Source organism: Mobula birostris, chromosome 11 (assembly GCF_030028105.1).
Source record: "Mobula birostris isolate sMobBir1 chromosome 11, sMobBir1.hap1, whole genome shotgun sequence".
NCBI lineage: Eukaryota > Metazoa > Chordata > Chondrichthyes > Myliobatiformes > Myliobatidae > Mobula > Mobula birostris.
The window spans coordinates 93858195-93880740 of record NC_092380.1 but is presented as its reverse complement, the minus strand read 5'-3'; the positions used below and the strand labels follow the sequence as shown (position 1 = coordinate 93880740).

The 22546-nt window shown below is 40.8% G+C and overlaps 1 protein-coding gene across 1 annotated transcript; it reads right to left on the bottom strand.

Moving 5' to 3' along the window:
* Positions 1-12316: 12316 nt before the first annotated feature.
* LOC140204689 (follitropin subunit beta-like) lies at positions 12317-21874 on the bottom strand. Its single transcript, XM_072271379.1, has 4 exons — positions 21845-21874; positions 16169-16338; positions 13307-13496; positions 12317-12610 (listed from the first exon to the last, which is right to left on the bottom strand). Exons 1-4 carry the CDS (start codon positions 21872-21874, stop codon positions 12317-12319), a joined length of 684 nt encoding a protein of 227 aa, XP_072127480.1.
* Positions 21875-22546: the final 672 nt, after the last annotated feature.

The window sequence follows — 22546 nt, the reverse complement described above, 5'->3', positions numbered from 1 at the left end:
CCTACCACCACTACTTAATCATTTCCGGTCAGAGTTGCCATATATACAGGCATTACTGTGCCTTGCATCACTTTATGGGCATAAAATCAGTCTATGTATATAACCTATCTTATGTATTTATAATTATTGTGCTCTTATTATTGTGTATATTATTTTGTATAGGGGAGCACTTTGGTTCCAGTGATCATAACACCATTAGTTTCAATTTGATCATGGACAAGGATAGATCTGGTCCTAGGGTTGAGGTTCTGAAACGGAAGAAGGCCAAATTTGAAGAAATGAGAAAGGATCTAAAAAGCGTGGATTGGGACAGGTTGTTCTCTGGCAAAGATGTGATTGGTAGGTGGGAAGCCTTCAAAGGGGAAATTTTGAGAGTGCAGAGTTGGTATGTTCCTGTCAGGATTAAAGGCAAATTGAATAGGAATAAGGAACCTTGGTTCTCAAGGGATATTGCAACTCTGATAAAGAAGAAGAGGGAGTTGTATGAAATGTATAGGAAACAGGGGGTAAATCAGGTGCTTGAGGAGTATAAGAAGTGCAAGAAAATACTTAAGAAATAAATCAGGAGGGCAAAAAGAAGACATGAGGTTGCCTTGGCAGTCAAAGTGAAGGATAATCCAAAGAGCTTTTACAAGTATATTAAGAGCAAAAGGATTGTAAGGGATAAAATTGGTCCTCTTGAAGATCAGAGCGGTCGGCTTTGTGCGGAACCAAAGGAAATGGGGGAGATCTTAAATAGGTTTTTTGTGTCTGTATTTACTAAGGAAGCTGGCATGAAATCTATGGAATTGAGGGAATCAAGTAGTGAGACCATGGAAACTGTACAGATTGAAAAGGAGGAGGTGCTTGCTGTCTTGAGGAAAATTAAAGTGGATAAATCCCCGGGACCTGACAGAGTATTCCCTCGGACCTTGAAGGAGACTAGTGTTGAAATTGTGGGGCCCCTGGCAGAAGTATTTAAAATGTCGCTGTCTACGGGTGAAGTGCCGGAGGATTGGAGAGTGGCTCATGTTGTTCCGTTGTTTAAAAAAGGATCGAAAAGTAATCCGGGAAATTATAGGCCGGTGAGTTTAACGTCAGTAGTAGGTAAGTTATTGGAGGGAGTACTAAGAGACAGAATCTACAAGCATTTGGATAGACAGGGGCTTATTAGGGAGAGTCAACATGGCTTTGTGCGTGGTAGGTCATGTTTGACCAATCTGTTGGAGTTTTTCGAGGAGGTTACCAGGAAAGTGGATGAAGGGAAGGCAGTGGATATTGTCTACATGGACTTCAGTAAGGCCTTTGACAAGGTCCCGCATGGGAGGTTAGTTAGGAAAATTCAGTCGCTAGGTATACATGGAGAGGTGGTAAATTGGATTGGACATTGGCTCGATGGAAGAAGCCAGAGAGTGGTGGTAGAGAATTGCTTCTCTGAGTGGAGGCCTGTGACTAGTGGTGTGCCACAAGGATCAGTGCTGGGTCCATTGTTATTTGTCATCTATATCAATGATCTGGATGATAATGTGGTAAATTGGATCAGCAAGATTGCTGATGATACAAAGATTGGAGGTGTAGTAGACAGTGAGGAAGGTTTTCAGAGCCTGCAGAGGGACTTGGACCAGCTGGAAAAATGGGCTGAAAAATGGCAGATGGAGTTTAATACTGACAAGTGTGAGGTATCGCACGTTGGAAGGACAAACCAACGTAGAACATACAGGGTTAATGGTAAGGCACTGAGGAGTGCAGTGGAACAGAGGGATCTGGGAATACAGATACAAAATTCCCTAAAAGTGTCGTCACAGGTAGATAGGGTCGTAAAGAGAGCTTTTGGTACATTGGCCTTTATTAATCGAAGTATTGAGTATAAGAGCTGGAATGTTATGATGAGGTTGTATAAGGCATTGGTGAGGCCGAATCTGGAGTATTGTGTTCAGTTTTGGTCACCAAGTTACAGAAAAGATATAAATAAGGTTGAAAGAGTGCAGAGAAGGTTTACAAGGATGTTGCCGGGACTTGAGAAACTCAGTTACAGAGAAAGGTTGAATAGGTTAGGACTTTATTCCCTGGAGTGTAGAAGAATGAGGGGAGATTTGATAGAAGTATATAAAATTATGATGGGTATAGATAGAGTGAATGCAAGCAGGCTTTTTCCACTGAGGCAAGGGGAGAAAAAAACCAGAGGACATGGGTTAAGGGTGAGGGGGGAAAAGTTTAAAGGGAACATTAGGGGGGGCTTCTTCACACAGAGTGGTGGGAGTATGGAATGAGCTGCCAGACGAGGTGGTAAATGTGGGTTCTTTTTTAACATTTAAGAATAAATTGGACAGATACATGGATGGGAGGTGTATGGAGGGATATGGTCCGTGTGCAGGTCAGTGGGACTAGGCAGAAAATGGTTCGGCACAGCCAAGAAGGGCCAAAGGGCCTGTTTCTGAGCTGTAGTTTCTATGGTTCTTTATCTTATTTGGCTTTCTTTGTGCCATTAACCCTTCATTCCTGGGATAATTCTCGGGAACTTCCTCTGGACCTATTCCAATGCCAGCACATCCCTTCTTAGATAAGGAGCCCAAAATTGCTCACAATAGCTGTGCAGTCTGACCAATGCTTTATAAACCTAACAAGCTAAGTAGCTATTAATACAAGAATGAAGTAACATTGAATTAAGATTTAGGCTAAGAATATTGTGGGAATATGAAGAAAGATATTTAGTGTAATAATTGGTAATGCCTACAATAGTGGTGGCAGTTGAGGTGATTAATAATTTCAAAAGGAAATTAAATAACCACACAAGAGACAGAGCAAGGGAATGCAGCCTACTTGATAATTCAGTGGAGAGCAGCGTGATCTCGATGGGCTAAATGATTTTCTTCTGTGCAATTGTGACTCTGTGATCAATTTATTGCTTTCAAGATGGTGGCGCTGATGAGCTAGCATCTGCGTGTTGAACATATTCCGACAGCACTGTTGGAATAGGTTGGCCAGGATTTTGTCCCAATGGTGATTAATGAATGGGGATATATCTTCATTGTTTGATGGAGACGCAAGTGTTTACAGATGCTGCAGATCTGGAGCAACACACAAAGATGCTTCAGAAAGTCATAATCTCAGGCTCCATCATGGGCACAAACCTGGCCAAAATAGAGGACATCCTTAAAAGGCATCCTCAGGAAGGTGGCATCAATCATTAAGGAACCCCATCATGCCCTCTTCGTACTGCTGTGAAAAAGGAGGAGGTACATGAGCCTAAAGATGAACCCATGAACTATATATATATATGTATGTATTTATTGCAATTAATAGTTTGTTTTATTATGTATTACAATGTACTGCTGCCATAGAACAACAAATTCTACGACAAATGCCCAGTGATATTAAACCTGATTCTGATTTTGCTTGACTTGCTGAGTCCCTCCAGCTCCTTTGTATGTTATTCCTTGTTTAAATGTTCCATGCATGAACAATTAAAACTTAATTAAACCAAAGAAAAAAATTCTTTACACTCAATGGCCACTTTATTAGGTATACCCGTCAACTGCTGGTTAATGTAAATATCTGATCAGTCAATCATGTGGCAGCAAGTCAATGCATAAAACCATGCTGACATGTTCAAAGGGTTCAGCTGTTCTTCAGACTAAACATCAGAATGGGGAAGAAATGTGATCTAAGTGACTTTGACCATAGATTGTTTGTTGGTGCTAGACGGGGTGGTTTGATTCTCTCAGAAACCAGATGATCTTCTGGGATTTTACAGAGAATGGTGCAAAAAATAAAGAAGCATCTTGTTAATGCGAGAGATCAGAGGAGAATGTAGAGGTCAGAGGAGACTTTACAGACTGGTTCAAGCTGACAGTAAGACACCGTAACTCACTTTACAGTAGTGGCTTGCAGAAGAGCATCTTTGAATGCACAACGTCAACCATTGAAGTGGATGGACTACAGCAGCAGAGGATCAGAAACTTACATTCAGTGGCGACTATATTAGTTACATGAGGTACCTAATTAAGTGGCCACTGAGTTTACTTTACCTGGTAGATTCATTTGAATGGGGCTGTTGTACCTGTGTTAGGATTTACTGGCAAGTGTTGAGATCTAGGAGATCCTTTGAAATTTAGAGCTCCACAGTGGACCTGTTGCAGGCGTGCCAAGGCCAACACACCATGGAGAACTCCAGTCTGTCCTCAATTAAAGGTTTACCTGCTGGCAGCTCTCAGCATGTGATTGACCCCAGACACCAGAAGGGAAAATTGGAGGCACAGCAAATAAGCTGGAAGGAATGAAGAAAAGAGATCAAAGAAACAACAGGCAGTACTTCTCAAAATGAGGAGGAGTGTGTGTCTTTGTTGTGAGAGCTTGGACAGAGATTGATGAATAAGGATCTCAGGGATGGATAAATAAACCAGGATTCACTATTTTTTTTAGTTATTTGGAGAGTAAACGTACAGCCAATAAAAGTTGAAGTATATAGATTTTGTTTTTGCTTTCTCAATCTTTTTAGTCTTTCTTTTTCTCTTACTTTAAATTTTGTAGTCATAGAGCATGAAAACATATTCTTCAGTTCCCTGTTGCTGACTCTTACATGAGAGAAAATTTACCAGGATGTTGCCTGGTCTGGAGGACCTGGTTTATAAGAAAAGATTGAATAGGTTAGGACTTTATTCCTTGGAACATAGAAGATTGAGGAAATATTTGATAATTATGCAAAATTATGAGGGGTATAGATAGGATAAATGTAGGCAAGCCCTTTCACCTAAGGTTGGCTGGGAGTACAACTAGAGGTCATAGATTAAGAGTGAAAGATGAAAAGTTTAAGGGGACCATGAGGGGAAACCTCTTCACTCAGAGGGTGGTGAGAGGGTGGATTGAGTTGCCAGCACAAGTGGTGCATGCGAGTGCAATTTCAAGACTTATGAGAAGTTTGGATAGGTACATGGATAGTAAGGGTTTGAAGGGCTATGGTCTAAGTGCAGGTCAATGGGAGTAGGCAGTTTACATGGTTTACATGAATCTAACACATGAAAATAGGAGCCGGGCTAGGCCAACTGACTCCTCAAGCCTGCCCGATGTTTCAATATGATCATGGGTGTTTCACCCCACCCCTCAGCTCCACTTCTGTGTTCATTCACTGTTACCCTCAACTCCCCAATCTTTCAAACATGTATCCCCCTCAAATTTACTTGCTATAATTTAGCCTCCACAAGCCTAAGAGATGGAGAATTTCAGAGATTCACCAGCCTCTACAAAAAGGAATTTCAACACATTTCCATTTAAAATATTCATTCATATAAAATGATTTTATTTTTCATTCATAATAAAAATAATTTACCAGAATAAACTGTTCAATGCCTTTTCATTCTTATATTTGTATTCAATACTTTCCATATTGTTCTATTACATTCCTCAAAACCAATAGGACTGGTGCCACTTGTAAGGCCCCCTTGGTTATACACTACTACGATAATTGAAGGGATTCCTTACCCAACTTGGCCGCTCCCTTTCCAGTAACAGAAGAACTCTACACTGTGGTCCTTCACCACAGAGCCCCACATTCTCATCAGTTTCTATATTAACTGTAGAGAAAACATACACTCAGTGAGCACTTCATTGGGTACCTCCTGTACCTAATTAAGTGGCCACTGAGTGTCTGTTCATGGTTTTCTGCTGCTGTAGGCCATCCACTTCAAGGTTCAACGTGTTGTGCATTCAGAGATGCTCTTCTGCACACCATTGTTGCAACACATGATTATTTGAGTTACTCTCGCTTTCCTGTCAGTTTTAACCAGTCTGGCTGTTTTCCTCATTGACAAGATGTTTCCACCTTGGAACTGCCATTCATTGGGGATGCTTTCTGTTTTTTGCACCATTCTCTGAAAGCTCTAGAGACTGTTGTACATGAAAAATCATAGAAGATCAGCAGTTCCTGCGATATTCTAACCACCACGTTTGGCACCAAAATTCATTCCACAGATGAAGTCACTCAGATTACAATTCTTTCCCCATTCTGATGCTTGGCCTGAACAGCATCTAAACCTCTCTGTCTGTATCTTGTTTTACGGCGGTTGGCATCCAGCTTAATGGTGCATTACCGCCACCCTCTGCTCCAGAATGTGCACTAGACATACATTCTAAATCCCTTCACCCAATCACGCACGCGCACATATATGTATGTGTGTGTGTATATATATATATATATACACACATATACACACACACACACACACACACACACACAAACCTACACTTCACCCTCCCATCTTTGACCATCCTAGTATCCTATTCCTGTTTATTCGTCATATTCTATTTAAAACCCCTGTACCCCTTAAAAACACTAAAAGTACCCGGACTTATGCTCTCTCACCCATGCCCAGCAACCCTTTTAATGTGAATTCCTGCATCCCCAACTCCCTTAATTTATTTCTCATCTCTCTCTGTATCCCATACTTCCTGCAACACAAAACTACATGTTCTACTGACTCCTCTTCCTGACATTCCTCACACAATCCTGTCTGGTGTTTCCCTATCATTTTCAATGTTTTGTTTAATGCACAATGCCCCAGCCTTAACCTAGTCCACACAATTTCCTCTCTTCTGTTTCCATTACCTACCCTAGTAACTGCAACACTCTTTTGTATTTGATATAAATGCCTCCCTTTCCCCTCCCTGTCCCATCTTTCTTGCCACATTCGGTTGACTTTTTCCCAGATTACACACTTAACCTCTGCTTTACTGATACTAATGTGCATTTCCACATTTTCTTTCTTTAACACCCTCTTTGCCAACTCATCCACCCTCTCATTCCCCTTCACCCCTACATGTGCTGGAACCCATAGAAATTTTACCTGACCTCCCTCATTTGCAATTCTTGTAACTAACTGAAGCACTTCATAAAGTACATCTTGCCGACTGTTTGTGTGAAAAGACCTTAAACTTGCTAGAACTGAGGATGAATCTGAACATATCAATGCTTTGGCTTGTCTGGCTTTCTGCACCCATTGCAACACAACCAACACCGCCGGCATCTCCACTGTAAACACCCCTAACTTATTAGATGTTCTTCTGCTGATTCCAATTTCTTTTGCTGGTATTACCACCCCAAACCCTGTCACTCCTGTTTCAGGTTCCTTCGCACCATCTGTATAAATGTGAGTATAATCACTATACTTTTCCATCACATGACAGTTAAATGCATTTACCAAATCTGTTTTATATCTTTCTTTCCTTTTTACCTCTAACAAATGCCAGTCGATGTCAGGCCATACAAGCTTCCATGGAGCTACAACCGGATAAACTACTGAAGGACTTATCCTCAGATCAAATACTCCACATTCTTTCGCGATATCATTCCCTACCTGACTAAAGGTATCCCTCTGAAACCTCCCATTTTCCCAGCACTCCTGCAACACTCCTTTAGTAGGGTGAGAATCATTGTGCCCCTGCAAGTTAGCCCAGTAGTTTGCCATCAGTTGCATCCTTCTTAGTTCCAAAGGCATTATTCCCATTTCTACCTGTAGGGCTGACACTGGTGATGTTTTAAAAGCCCCACTGCACACTCTCAAGGCCTGAGCCTGAATCACATCCAGTTTCCTTATAAGAGACTTAGCTGCTGATCCATATACTATATTTCCATAATCCAATACAGATCTCACTAAAGCCACATACATTCTCTTCAAAGCTGAACAACTTGCTCCCCATTCCCTACCAGTCAAACATCTCATCACATTTATTACTTTTTTACATTTCTTCTCAACTTTCCTGATATGGTCCACCCATGTTAATCGTGAATTAAATATAACTCCCAGAAATTTAAATGATGCAACCCTTTCTAATTCAACCCCATACATCTTAACTTCTTCCCTACCTCAACCCTTTTCCTGGTAAAAAAATACAGTTTGAGTTTTATCTACTGAAAATCTACATCCCCAATCATAACCCCACTCCACCACTTCATCAATTGCTTCTTGTAGTTTCCTGATTATATGGTCCATGTTCCTGCCTCTTTTCCACAAGGCCCCATCATCCACAAACAGTGACCTACCTATATCCACTAGTACCTTTGTGAAGACATCATTGATCATAATGATGAAAAGTAACAGGCTAATCACACTACCTTGAGGTGTGCCATTTTCCACTATGTACTGTTTTGATAATTCTGATCCAATCCAAACTTGAATTTTTCTACCAAACAAAAAATCTTTAATCCAATTAAAAACTCTCCCACCAACCCCCATCTTGTGCAGTTTAATTAATAATCCTTCCTTCCACATCATATCATAGGCTTTTTCAATGTCAAAGAACACTGCCACTACTGACTCTCTATTTGCCTGGGCCTTCCTTATTTCAGTCTCTAACATAATCACTGAGTCCATGGAATTCCTTCCCTTTCTAAAACCACTCTGATAACTTGCCAGCATTCCCCTTTTCTCAAGCTCATATGATAACCTTTCTGTTATCATCATCTAAACCTCTTACATGTCTGCATGCTTTTATGCATTGAGTTAATGACACCTAATTGGCTGATTAGATATTTGCATCAATGAGCAGGTGTATAGTTGTATCTAATAAAATGGCCACTTTATTGGATACACCTACATGTCTTCGTGATGTTGTCAAAAGGAAAATAGGTGAACTCCACACAGTAAGTAAATGGATCAGTGAAGCAAAAGCTCTATTCACTCGGCACCGTTCATTTCGAACTATCCATAACTCTTCACATATACCATTGGCTTGGTGGAAGGAGTCAGTAGGTGATAGTGGGGTGTTGTTATTCAAACTGAAGTCCTGTGACCAATGGTATGACACAGATATTAGAGCTGGTTAGATTGTTGTTTGTCATTATATTAGTGGTTCAGATGTTAATGCTGTTTACGTGGTTAGTAAGTTTGTAGACAAATCTATATTTGTCGATGAATCTACATCTCAGTAGATCTAGATGAACTGGGGAAGCAGGCAAAAGAATGGCAGATGGCGTTTAACTTGGAGAAGTATGTTGCATTTTGGTCAATTGAACCAGGGCAGAACTTAAACAGCAAACAATAGGGCTGGAGGGGGGTGGGGTCGGTGTTGTGGAACAGAGTGAATGAGGAAAGCTGAAAGTCAGCATTATTGGTAGACAGGGTGGTGAAGAAAACCACAAGTATACTGCCTTCATCTGATTTGGCACAGAGTGCAGGAATTGAGTTGTCATGTTACAACAGTGGAAGAAATTGGTGAGCCTACATTTGGAGTATTAAATGCTTTTCAACTTGTTCAACTTAAGGACAGATGTCATCAAGTCAGACAGAGTAAAGAAAAGATTCATGAGCAGGATGGGCTGTTTCTTTTTCACTAGAGTGCAAGAGGTTGAGGGGTGGCCTTATTGACATACAGTGGATTCTGGTTAATTGGGACACATCAGGACTAGTACATTTTGGTTCAATTAATTGACTGTCATAATTAGCTGAAGTTTCATGGTAATAGTTCAAAAAGTAAAAAAAGGCAAACTAGTATTTAATTGACTAGCAAATTATGTACTTAAATGAAATACCAAACAAATTTGAACATTAACAATACTACTACAGTATTATAAAACTGTGCATTAGTTCTTAATATTTATCATCAGAGGAATTCATCTTCTGTACACTGCTGTGTTCTTTGACTGTAAATGTACAAAATCAGTACAAACACCTAGTGCAGATAATGGACTGCCTTCACACAATGTATCCTCCAAATCTTTATTTTCATTGTAAGATTCATGTTGATTATTGATACCTTCAAATGTTTCATAGTTCTAACATGTTGAAGTTGTGAAAATCATTTCATTTTCTCTCCTGACTGTTTCTAGCATCTCCAAGCCTGAACGCTTGAAACCTCAGTGAGCAAAACAGTTCTGAGTTGTTTTACTACTTATTTCTCAGCAACTATCGGTGACAAAAATCATTGCTTTTTGAACACGAACACAGGCAGCTGACACGATTTAAAAACTTTTTGCACCAAGCATGGTGTAGTGTCTAATGGTCATGCAAGTGCACATGACTGACGCTAGTTAGAAACTGTTTGGCAACAATCTCCTGTTCCGGCTAATAGGCATAGTGTCCCAAATAAGTGAAGGGAATCCCGGCTATTTTCTCGATTATTTTTTGCTCTTTAAGAATTGTCCCAAATAAGCAGCTGCCCTGATTAGCAGAAGACCTAATTAACCAGAATCCACTGCATATAAAATCATGAATGTATGGTCATAGTTTTCTTTCCAGGATGGGGACTCTAAAACTAGAAGCCATAGACCCAAGGTGAGAAGGGAAAATCTTCAGAGGGTCCTGAAGGGAAAACTTTTCCTGCATAGGGTGGTGAGCATATGGAACAAGCTGCCAGAGGATGCTGTAGAGGTGGGTATAATTACCAATGTTTCAAAGACAATTGGGCAGGTACACAGATAAAAAAGGGCAAGATGGATGTGAGCCAAGCACAAACAAATTTGAGACACAATAGAATGGTGATACTGCAATCTGCAGCAAACACACAAACTGCTGGAAGATCGCAGTGGAACAGGTTGAATCTATGAAGGAAAATAAATTATCAATGTTATTAAGACCCTTCATCTGGACTGAAATAAATAGGGGTGTTAGCACTATAAAAAGGTAGAGGGAAGGGGTGGAGCAAGAGCTGGAAGGTGATGGGTGGATCGACATGTGCGGGGAGTGGGAACGATGTCAGAAACTGAACTGTGATAGGTGGAAGGGACAAAGGGCGGAAGGATGGAATCTGATAGGAGAAGGAGGTGGAAAGATTGGAATATTAGTCTAGCTCAGAAAGGCATATTAATCAGCATGGACAAGTTGGGCTGAAGGGCCTGTTTCTGAGTTGTATAGCCCCTGTGATTCTAACCTCGTGTTTGAATACAATGGGCAATCTTATTTGGAAAAGTAACTGTAGGTAGGTTTTTAAAACTTAGTATTTTTAATTTCTAGCAATTATTTTAAAATAAATAAATACTTCTGGTTTTCTAACAAAATAAACAATTGAATTTTTGGTTGTCTCTGATTATTAGAGAGATTTAAAAAGCAGGTAAGGATCCTTGTCAGCAGCCAGTTATCAATAGGGCCTCAGGGTGATCCAGAAGCAAAATCTTAGGACCTGCCAGCTGATGCCAAGTCACCACCTGTGGTCTAACGACCCTACTGAATGGTCATAACAGCCAGAACTCTGGAACAATTGGTTGGCTGGTTACGCCACATGACATAAAAAGAGTTGCAGGAAAACGCAGCATGGAATGATCAAGAACCTGTGAAAGTTTGAGTCCGGAGGGGTTGTATGATGAATTTTCATATTAGTTTTTCTTTTGTGAGCTTATGTTTTTCTCCCTGCTCAGTTTGAATAATATATCACCCATTCATTCTAGTTTTAAATGAAAACCCTCATGCATTTCATTACCACCAAAGTAGAAACTTGTTCCTGCTTACAGATACCAAATGGACGCAAAGCATTGGTTATGTTGTAGTCCTCTTAACAATCTTCTCCCCACTCCCCTACCCCATTCTACTCCGCATTCAAGTCAATGAAACTACACTCAGGGCTGGACTCCATTCACTGGTTGATACATTACCAGCTCCCTTCTGCTGGTGACCAGAAGCAGATTTCCATTTGATGTAAGGTTTAGTATCTTCTGCTTTTATTTTAGTATTTATTTTGTATTTAGCAATACAGCACAGAGTAGGCCCTTTCCGCCCTCCAAGCCACGCCTTCCCAGCAATTCCCAACAAACCTGATTAATCCTAATAACAGGCAATTTACAATGACCAATGAAGCTACCCGGTAAACCTTTGGACTGTGGGAGGAAACCAGAGCACCAGGAGAAAATCCATGCACTCCATGGGGAGGATGTAGAGAGACCTAACAGAATGATACTGGAATTGAACTCTGAACGCTGGAACGGCCTGATCTGTAACAGTGTTGTGCTAACCACATTAGCAACTTCACTTACTTATAACTGACATCTACACAACATAAGTAAAATAAAGCAGATGGAATTTAGTTGTCAAAATAGTGACTTTATTTGCCAGTGCACATAACTTACATTGTAATTTATTTTGTGCTGTCTGTAGAAGACCACATGCAGGAACAGACCAGTTCTTCCAGATTAACAAATGGTGCTGGCCATTTAGCATGTTGCTTTAAGAGTTATCTTTTATATATTGTTTAAATTAAAATATTTTAAAAAATTACTAAAACATGAAAACACATCGCATGGTCCCAAAAGTTAGCTGCTACCTAATTTAATAGTTACATATATTTAAAACTAATAATATTCACTGAGGTCACATTGAGTTTCTCCAAAGTCAGGTTTTAATGTCAGGTGCGTGAATCACATGTTCTTTTCATTGGGCCCACTGGACGGGTTGGAAGTGAGGTATGCATCGTTATTGTTCTTTCCCCTTTGCTGCGTTAAGGAACAGTGCGCTGGTTCCAGAGCTGAAACTGTACAGTCAGTGGTTTCAGTGTTACACATTCCACATTGACAGCTAATCGCAACGGGATACGTAAAATAAGGGTTGACATTGGGAGGGCAGTTTGGAATGGTTATGGTTTCATAGACAATTTCTTTATAACTGCAAATTTCTTGATAGACAAAAAGCAAAGAGTGCTTGCAGACTGGATCCTAAACAAAAAAAAATATAACTTTTAGATTAAAAAGGAAATAAAGGCACATTTCTAAATTAAGCCCCATATAGACACCAACACACTACATTATTTGATTATGATTAATTATATTATCAAGAGCATTTTATAGGCTATTCTGCTATATTATTCAATAAATACTTCAGCTGCTCTATTGAGCAACTTTGTGTACAAGTTTGAAATGGTAAATATACAATATCTCATTGTCAGTGAATTGAATTCCGTATCTGAAATTAACATTTTTTACATTAATATGAATATTACATTAACTGAACATTTTTAACATAGCAACCAGGTTAAATTTCAATACACCAATTTTATTAATATGTCCCCATGAGAAATATATTTTTTATGAATGCATAAATAAATCAGAAAATAGTTTGGATATGATCTAAGCGGACATGAAGTAAAAAATGAAAAGCAACATATAACTAATTTTGACATTGGAAAATCCTTCATTCTTTCAAATCAGGATAAGCCTACTGAGTTTCATTTTAAGGAGTTTGGCATTTCCATGTACCATCAGTATAATCTCTGCTTGTTTTTTTTCTTTTAAATTTAGAACTTTCCCTTACTCTTGTAGAAGAACTTGAGATTGCTTCTCTTGTATCACAACCCAGTGCATATTAAACTCACATTATAGACAACCTGTAGCCAGTGATGTGGATTTCCTCACCTTGGTAAAACAGTAACCAGAGCACCAAGTTATGTTAACTGTGCTGCAGTATCCACACTCCTCTTTTTCCACTGCTATTGTAACGTTTGTCAACTGGCATCTGTTCTGAGACTTCACCGACATCCAGCACAGCAACAGGAAAAATGCATGAATTGTAATGATCTTGGTCACCATAATTTGGAGTGTGAAACTAATCAGAAACAAATAAAGTGATTTAATTAGCATATCAATCAATCATCTTTACATTATTAAACATAACAGCTTTAGGTTGGATTGTACAAGATAAATCATACTTTGAAAGTGAATTACAGCTAAAATACTTCCATTCAAGTTTAACGTGAAAACTATTTATATGACACTTAAATTGTCACAAGTCATTTATGTCCAATCTATAGTAAATAAAATTGCACACATATTGTAGTCATGTATAAATATAGCAATCACTAATTTATTATTTTCTCAACAATATACTAAAATTATACTAAACATGCTTTTTCATTCATATTCTGCTTTCTTCAATATAATAGAATAAAAATTTAAATGCAGATAGTCACTTTCCCAAGCCTGAAACACAGAAATATATCTTAAAGAACCATTAACATTATTCAGCATGCTGCCAAAGAAAAACAGTAAATGAAGAAACCTTTGTATGTGCACACAATGTAGTTTTCTCCGAGCTACAGTCACCAGTAATGCTACAGATATGTGCAGGCTGTGTTTCCCTTTATACTGCATCAATGCTATCACCTCAGAATCAAAGGATTTAGGGTTTTACTTCAGCCAATCGTTCCCGTTATTTGGCTCCTCCATTTCCTCACTTATGGTAATTGGAGCTTTGAGATTGCAGCAATGATTCACTTCAGTCAAAACATAAACAATTTATTTTTGCAAAGCTGGTGATAATGAGCTATTAAGCTGAAGGGAGGAAGGTAAAAAGACATTTTTCTGAAGACAACACAAATATATTCATCATCTATATTGTGACAAATGTTCAATATATCATTTCCCTGACTTGTCTTGAATGCACTTTTGTCTTCATCTGCGTCTGTTCTGTTGAAAATCTACCATACTGTTGGAACTTACAAAGAGAGAGAGTATTTATTCAGGTGACTGTCTAATTTTCTACATCAACAAATTAGATGTGTTGGTAAGGTAATACACAGTGTTGCACCTGAAGGAAGTTACAAAGGGAATGAATACTTTATCAGTCTCAAATTTTTGCTTTTTAAGTTTGAGTAAATTGTTGATGGGCTTTGGAGTTTTTCTTTTGACTTGACATGCTGGACAATGTTTTGTAGACTAGCTCAAAAATCCTACTTCAATACTTTTTTAAATTTATAAAGTGAGGTAGTAAAATGTGAAAATAGTTATGGGGGCTAAGTACTTTCTCAAGGCACTATAGAATGCCAATTCAAGTTAAGTCAAAATAAAATAAAGGAAACACGAGAGACTGCAGATGCTGGAATGTGGAGTAACACACAATGTACCAGATGAACTCAACAGGTCAGGCAGCATCTACGAAGGGAAATGGACAGTCAGCATTTCGCGTCAGAATGTAAAAAGCGGGCTGACCCATTTGGGAACTTATCAATGAATCGTAAAAGGTTGGTTTGCAGGTGCAACAGGTTATCAAGAAAGCAAATGGAAACTTAGCCTTCATTGCTAGAGGGACTGAACTTAAGAGCAGAGAGCTTGTGCTACAACAGTGAAGGTTACTGGTGAGGTCGCAATCCTGATCTCCTTACTTCAGAAAATAAAAAAAAACTAGTTTTGGAGGCGATGCACAGGAAGTGTGCCAGTTTGATTCCGGAGATGAAGTTAGCCTATGAAGAGAGATTGAATCATCTGGGACTTTGCTCACTGGAATTCAAAAGGTCTGAGGGGATCTTATAGGCAAATATTAAAGTTATGAAAGGGATCAATAACATTAAGGCAGGAAAGTTGTTTCCACTGGTAGGTGGGACTAGAACTAAAAACATAGCCTGAAGATTGAGGGAAGCAGATTTGGGATGCAGACGAGGAGGAACTGCTTTTCCCAAAGAGTAGAATTCTCTGCCCAGGAATCAAGAGAAGCCACCTGATTAAGTATACTTAAGGCACAGCTAGGTAGGTTTTTGCATTGTAGGGAAATTAAAGGTTATGGGAAAAGGCATGTGGGTGGAGCTGAGTCCAAGCCATATCAGGCATGATCTTCCTGAATGGTGGATCAGACTCAATGGGTTGAATGACCTACTCCTGCTCCTGCTTCTTGTGGTCAAATGTTGTCATTATTGGTAGTAAATTGGAAAACACCTGCCTTTGTGTAAATTGCTAAGTCTTTGAGCTCTGATAAGGAGTTATTTGAAGAGGCAACCATGAGAGGATGTGAAGGTAGTGCTGTGGTTATTGTCTATATTGGCAAAGTTTTCAGCTGTGCATGGGGGAGTCAAAGAGCTTCTCCCAGGTCCACAGCACTCCTTAGTGAAGGTGCCTGATTGCGCCCCTCCCCAACAATATTTTCTTTTAGTGTTCTCTCCTCCCTCTGTGAGGGAGATAACAATTTACCAGTAGGATACAAATTTGAGAATAGACTCCATGGGTGGCATGGTAGAGTAGCAGTTAGATCGGGGTTCAAAGTCTTTAAGGAGTTTGTATGTTCTCTCCATGACAATAAGGATTTCCTCTGGATGCTCCGATTTCCTCCCACATTCCAAAGTCATATGAATTAGAGTCAGTGAGTTGTGGGCCTGCGATGCTTGCCCAACACCATCCTCGTGCTTTGATTGAACACAAGCAATGCATTTCGGGCTCTGTTTCAATGTACATATGATAACTTTTATCCTTCTCTTTAACAATCTGCCTCTGGCAATTCAACATACTAACTTTCCAAGGCCAGATCCAGATTCACATCCCTTCCAGGCCAGCTTCTGATGTTGTCTGTAGCACCAGTCCACAGGGGACAACAGACACAAACCAATTTCTTCCTGAACCTGAATCAGGTAAAAACACTGTCTTGTATGATACACAATTGATGGCTTTGTTTGAGCAGCAGTCTAATGTAAAGACACAAATTACTTAAAATATAATAGTGCAATAATAATAAATAATGAGGTAATGTTCATGGAGTGCTCAGATATCTGATGGACCATGGGAAGAGGCTGCTTCTGAATTGTTGCGTGTGCGTCTTTTCACTGTTTTATCTTTGCCCCAATGGTAGCAATGTGAAGGGACATGTCTGGGATGACAAGAGTCCTCAGTGATGAATGCTACCTTCTGGAGGCACCACCTCTTGAAGATGTCTCTGGTGATTGTGTTTGTGATGGAACCGGATCTATCTACAATCCTCTGCAGACTCTTGAGATCCTGTGCATTGGAGCCTTCATATCAGGTGATGATGGAACCAGCCAGAATGCTCTCTATTATTTATCTATAGAAATTCGCAAGAGTCTTTGGTGACAAACCAAACTTCTTCAAACTCCTAACAAAGCAGAGCTTCTGGTGAGCTTTCCTTCTGATTGTATCATACGTTGGCTCCAGGACAGATCCTTCAAGATGTTGACACACAGGAACCTAAAGATGCTCATCCTTTCCACTGCTGAATCCTCAGTGAGAATTGGTTTATGTCCTTCTGACTTCTCCTTCCTGAAATCTACAATCATTTCCTTGGTGTTGCTGACATTGAGTTACAATGGCAATACCACTCAACCAGCCGGTCTATCTCACTGTACACCTCCTTGTCAGGATTTTACCTTGAACAGTGGTGTCACTTGCAAACTTATATTTGGCTTTTGATTTGAACTTAGCCACACAGTCACGTGTGTAGATAGTGTAGAGCAGTGGGCTAAGTATACATTCTTGAAGTGTTCATTGTCAGTGAGGAGGAGATGTTATGATCAATCTGTGCTGACTGTGGTCACCCAATATGGAAGACAAGGATCCAGTTGCAGAGGGAGGTACAGAGGCCCAGGTTTTGAAGCTTGGTGATTAATACTGAATGGATGATGGCATTGAAAATCAAACTGTAATCATTAACCAGTAGCCCAATGCATGTTTTGCTGTTTTTTAGGTGCATGAAAACAGCAGTGGAGAGCCGGTGAGATTGCCTCCACTATAGGCCTGTTGCAGTGGCCAGCAATTTGCTGCAGATCAGGATTGTTGATTTTGCAAGAGTTCAGAATCAGAATCAGGTTTATTACCATTGGTGTATGTCATGAAATTTGCAGTTATGAGGCAGCTGTACATTGCAATACATAATAAAAGCTATAAATTACAATAAGTACATATTGTGCAAAAATAGTGAGGTAATGTTCATCGGTTCAAAGTCCATTCAGAAATCAGTTGGCAGAGAAGAAGCTGTTGTAAGCCATTGAATGTGTGCCTTCAGGCTTGTGTACCTGATGGTAGCAGTGAGAAGAGGACATGTCCTGGGTGATGGGAGTCCTTAATGATGGATGCTGCCTTTCTGAGGCATCACTTTTTGAAGACGTCCCGGCTGTTAATTTTAGCCATCAGCATCCTCTCAAAGCGCTTCATTATGGCAGATGTGAGTGCTACCAATTTACTAATTTGGCTTAAACATAAGGAAATTATGGGTTGAGATCAAGCTGCCAAGCTGATCATTATACAGAGAAATAATAAGTAGTGATTTTTCAGTACTGCTTTGAGAGTTGAGCTTTTTATAGGTTTATAGGTTCTTCCAGTATCATCGAGGGAGTTAATGATCCAGGAATCCTTTCATAGATTTGTGTATCCTTATCTGATAAGTTGCTTCTGAGGAAGATGAAGTGATATTTTAGATTAACTTTGAGATAGATGTTAAATCTCCTCATTTGCTATTAAGTTGTTTCACGCATTAAGTCACAGCAGCAAAGCAAACTTTATTCTTCACGGCTTCCTCACCTACAGGAAATGGATACAGATAAACCTTGAAAAGATTTCACTTTAATTTACTCAACTGCATATGTTGAATGTTTTCCTAATCAATATCACGAATGATATCAGGGTCAGGATCAGGTCTAGTATCACAGGCAAAGGTAGTGAAATCTGTTAACTTAGCGACAGCAGTTAAATGCAATCCATGATGATATAGAAAATAATAAATAAATTACGATGTAGTTTATATTATATATATATATATATAGGATATATACATATTGCAATTTTTATATATACAGTATATAATAGTTAAATCACAAATAGTGCAGAAACAGAAAAAAAGGTGAGGTAGTCTTCATGGGTTCAATCTTCACTTAGAAACTGGATGGCAGCGGGGAAGAAGCAGTCCCTGAAACATTGAGTGTGGCTTTCAGGCTCTGTACCTCCTTCCTGATAGTAGCAATGAAAAGAGGCACATCCTGGGTGATGAGCGTCCTTAAGGATGGATACCATCTAAGGCTCCGCTCCTTGAAGATAGTCTTCGAAACTACAGAGGGTAGTGCTGACTAATTTTACAACTTTCTGTAGCTTGTTATGGTCCTGTGCAGTAGCTGCCCCCCTCACCACCACCCCCCATACTAGATAGTGATATGCGATTAGCATTGCATTATGCAATTATTAAACTTACATCTTCTATTTCAAGACCCAAAATGCTTCTAAATGAATGTTTCCATGAAGTGCGGCTTGTGGCAGCAAGTGAGAGGTAAATGAGAAAAGGTACAATTGCAGTGGCTGTACGGAGAATACAGATAAAGACTTATATCCCTTTAAGTTCAGACAATAAAATAGCCTTGAACTGAAAACACTTCAGACAGATGGCAGCAGATCAGAGTGAGTAAAGTAACATACTATGGATCAACTGGAGTTTCATTTAATTTTTTAGTTGCTTGGAAATTAAGATGCTTCCTGCCAGGATCTATATTAACCACTGAAATATGCCAGTTCAATCCATTAAATAGCTTTGTTATCAATTGCCCTTGGATCAAGGACTTCCAAAGTTCACACAAGATGTATTTGGCATAGATCCATTGCAGCACTTAGAAAATAAAATCTAAATATGAAATTTAAGACCATTTGCATAAACAATTCTTGACTAAGCAATAATAATGCAATCTGAATCTGGGTTTAATGGTCTGTGAATCTGTCCAAGGTGGGTGTTTCAAGGCGAATGAGGATATTCTGTCTAAAGAACCGGAGTGGTACCTAGTGCATCGACAGCTTGTGTTAAGACCATAAGACCATAGATAAAGGAGCAGAACTTGGCCATTTGGCTCCATGATTTCATACGCTTCCATTTTTTTCTCAGCCCCAATCTCCTGTTTTCCCTCTGTATCCCTTCATGCCCTGACCAATCAAGGATCTATCAACCTCTGCCTTAAATATACATAAAAACTTCACCTCCACAGCTGCCTGTGGCAATGAGTTGCACAGATTCACCACTCTCTGGCTAAAGAATAATTTATTTAAAACAGAATGGAATCAATGTGATTTGTGGGACAAATTGAGACACGAATGAAAAGAACTTTCTCACCTGGAGGGTGGTTGGAATATAGAACACTCAACCTGACTGGAAGGTGACGGGAGAGTGTCTCACAGCATTTACAAAACATTGGGATGAATTGCCAAGACTCAGAAGGCCAGGGATGAAGTGCTAATCAGCAGATAAATATACCGTAGAGAGGGCTTGATAGTCATCATGGACATGCTGCATCCTAGGGCCTGTTTTTGTGCTGTAGACTCCATTACAAATTGGACAAGGCTCACCAAAAGCTAGGTTTTAAGAAGTTCTCTTGAGGGTGAGACAGAGGAAGAGTGTTTTGATGGGATTGGAGTTGGAAAGGCCTAGATAGTGTGGATGTGGAAAGGATGCTTTGATTAATGTGAGAGTCTAGGACCAGAGGGGTATAGCTTCAGAATGGAAGGACACCACTTTAGAAAGGAGATGAAGAGAAAATTTGTTAGACAGAGGTTGGTGAATCTGTGGAATTCATCGCCACAAGTAGCTGTATAGGCCAAGTCATTGGGTATATTTAAATCAGAGGTTGATAGGTTTTCAATGAATAAGGATGTCAAAAGTTATTGGGGAAAGGCAGTAGAATAGGGATTAGGGGAAAAATAAATAAGCCATAACAACATAATAAAACAAACCAATGGAAAGTGAAAAAAAATGGAGGATGCATAAGACGCCAGATTTCGAAGGCTGTAGGATTGAGAATGATGCTTGTGATAGGAATTTGTGATAGGAAGCAGTGGAAAACAGGAACTTAAGCACACTTGTAAATACACGTACTTTGAAACATGCAGTGAAGTATGCCATTTGCGTCCTTTAATATGTGCTGGGGGCAGTCTGTAAATGTTCCCACACCTCTGGTGCCAACACAGCATGCCCACAACTCACTAACCCTAACCGTATGTCATTGGAATGTAGGAAGGAAAGGGAGTAGCCAGAAGAAACCCATGCGGTCATGGGGAGAATGTACAAACTCATTACGAGCAGCAGTGGGAATCATACCCTGATCAGTGATCGCTGGCACTGTCAAGCGATTGCTCGAACCACTGTGCTTCCATGTTGCCCATGTCTGAAAGCAAGACGATCATGACTTTATGGTCCAAGATGGATGCGAAATGGATTTAGATGGCCTTTTTAGGAGACCCAGAAGCTCTCACTTAGGGCTGAGAAAAATGCTGAGGATATGAACAGTCTGTTCTAGCTTGTTCTAATGGCCAGGAAAGGCAATGGACTCTTAAAGTTAAGACAGGTGCCTGGAATAAAATTTCAAAACATTGCTTTTTTCTGGTACTATGCAATAAAAAAAAATGGGTTTACTCTGAGTATATTATGTTTTTTGTAATTTACAGATGTTGGCATGCCAATCAGGGAAGTTGAATAATTGCTTCTTGGTATGAGGCACTCTGGAAAAATGGGTGTGGTTTGTGTAACAGTTCCTTTTGGAGCTGTGGTAAACCATATATATGTTGTAACTGGGTTAACTGTCTGGACACGCCCTTCTGGTGACTGCCCCTGTGGCTCCTCCCACAGATCCTGTATAAATGTGTTTCGCCTTGCACCTCCCCCTCAGTCCGGGGGCAGACATTCACCATGGAGGCTGTATTGTACAGCTTGAAGGAGCTTCAATTTTATTCTCCGTACATTTTAAAGCGTGGAACATGCACCGAGACCCGACAAATTAGACCTCGACCCACAAACGCCTGAAGCTAGAAACGCTTTCGAACTCTGGCTGGCCTGCTTCGAAGCGTACCTAGAGGAGATTAAAGCGACTGACCCCGTAGCGAAACGCAGAGTTCTACTCTCCAGGGTCAGTCCACGGGTCTATTCACTGATCAGAGACCAGTTGAGCTACGATGGCGCGATGAGCGCCCTCAAAAGACAATACCTGCAGCCGATAAAAGCGTCTATGCTCGGCATCGCTTAGCGACACGGCAACAACAGCCCGGGGAATCAAGTGCTGAGTTCGTCCGAGCCCTACAGACACTCGTGCGAGCCTGCAATTGCCAGGAGCTGACAGCGGCACAGCATGCAGAACTCCTAGTGAGAGACGCCTTCGTTACGGGGACCAGGTCAGTGTACGTGCGCCAGCAGCTGCTGGAAAAAGCCAATCTTACCTTGAGTTCGGCAATCGAGCTGGCCGACATGCTGGAGACCACCTGGCATAATTCTGAGGCTCTCCAGGCACGTGATCCCCCGATGGCCTCGTGGGCACTGCAGATCCCGCAACCCGCCGGCGAATCGACCTTGGCTGCCGCCAGTCGCGAGTCCGCGAAGTGCTACTTCTTCGGACTGGAGAGGCCCCGCCGGAGGCACTGCCCGGCCCAAGAGGCTGCCTGCTCCAGCTGCGGAAAGAAGGGCCGCTTCGCGAGGGTCTGTAGGTCCAGGCTGCGAGCGGGATCGAGCAGCGCCACATGCAAAGCATGGAGGTGCCATGTTACCTGCCGCCATCTTCCCTGCACGCCGTCACCACGTGCGAGACATGGGGTCCGCCAGCTTCCCTGCACGCCGCCACCACCTGCGAGACATAGGAGCGGCCATCTTGGTCGGCGCCACCTCCCACCGCCTACGACCAATGGATGCTCACAGGGCATCCCACTACACCGGACCAAGACAGCGACCCAACCCTGGCTTCCATGACCCTCGACCAAAGCACTCCCCACCAGCTCGCAAGGTCAATGATGGACATCCTGGTGGAGGGGCGCAGGACAAGCTGCCAGTTTGACACAGGCAGCATGGAAAGTTTTATCCACCCGGCCACAGTGCAGCATTGCGGACTCATGATACGGCCGGTAAGTCAGAGGGTCACCATGGCTTCC

Excerpts from the sequence above, each read along its gene's own strand:
- LOC140204689 (XM_072271379.1), bottom strand. The coding sequence starts at position 21,874 with ATGTCGGCCAGCTCGATTGCCGAACTCAAG. Across the intron at positions 13,497-16,168 it reads TCTGGATCTGGCCTTGGAAA|TTTCACACTCCAAATTATGG; the intron begins GTTAGTATGTTG and ends GTTTCTGATTAG. Across the intron at positions 12,611-13,306 it reads CTGGTTACTGTTTTACCAAG|GATCCAGTCTGCAAGCACTC; the intron begins GTGAGGAAATCC and ends TTTTTTGTTTAG.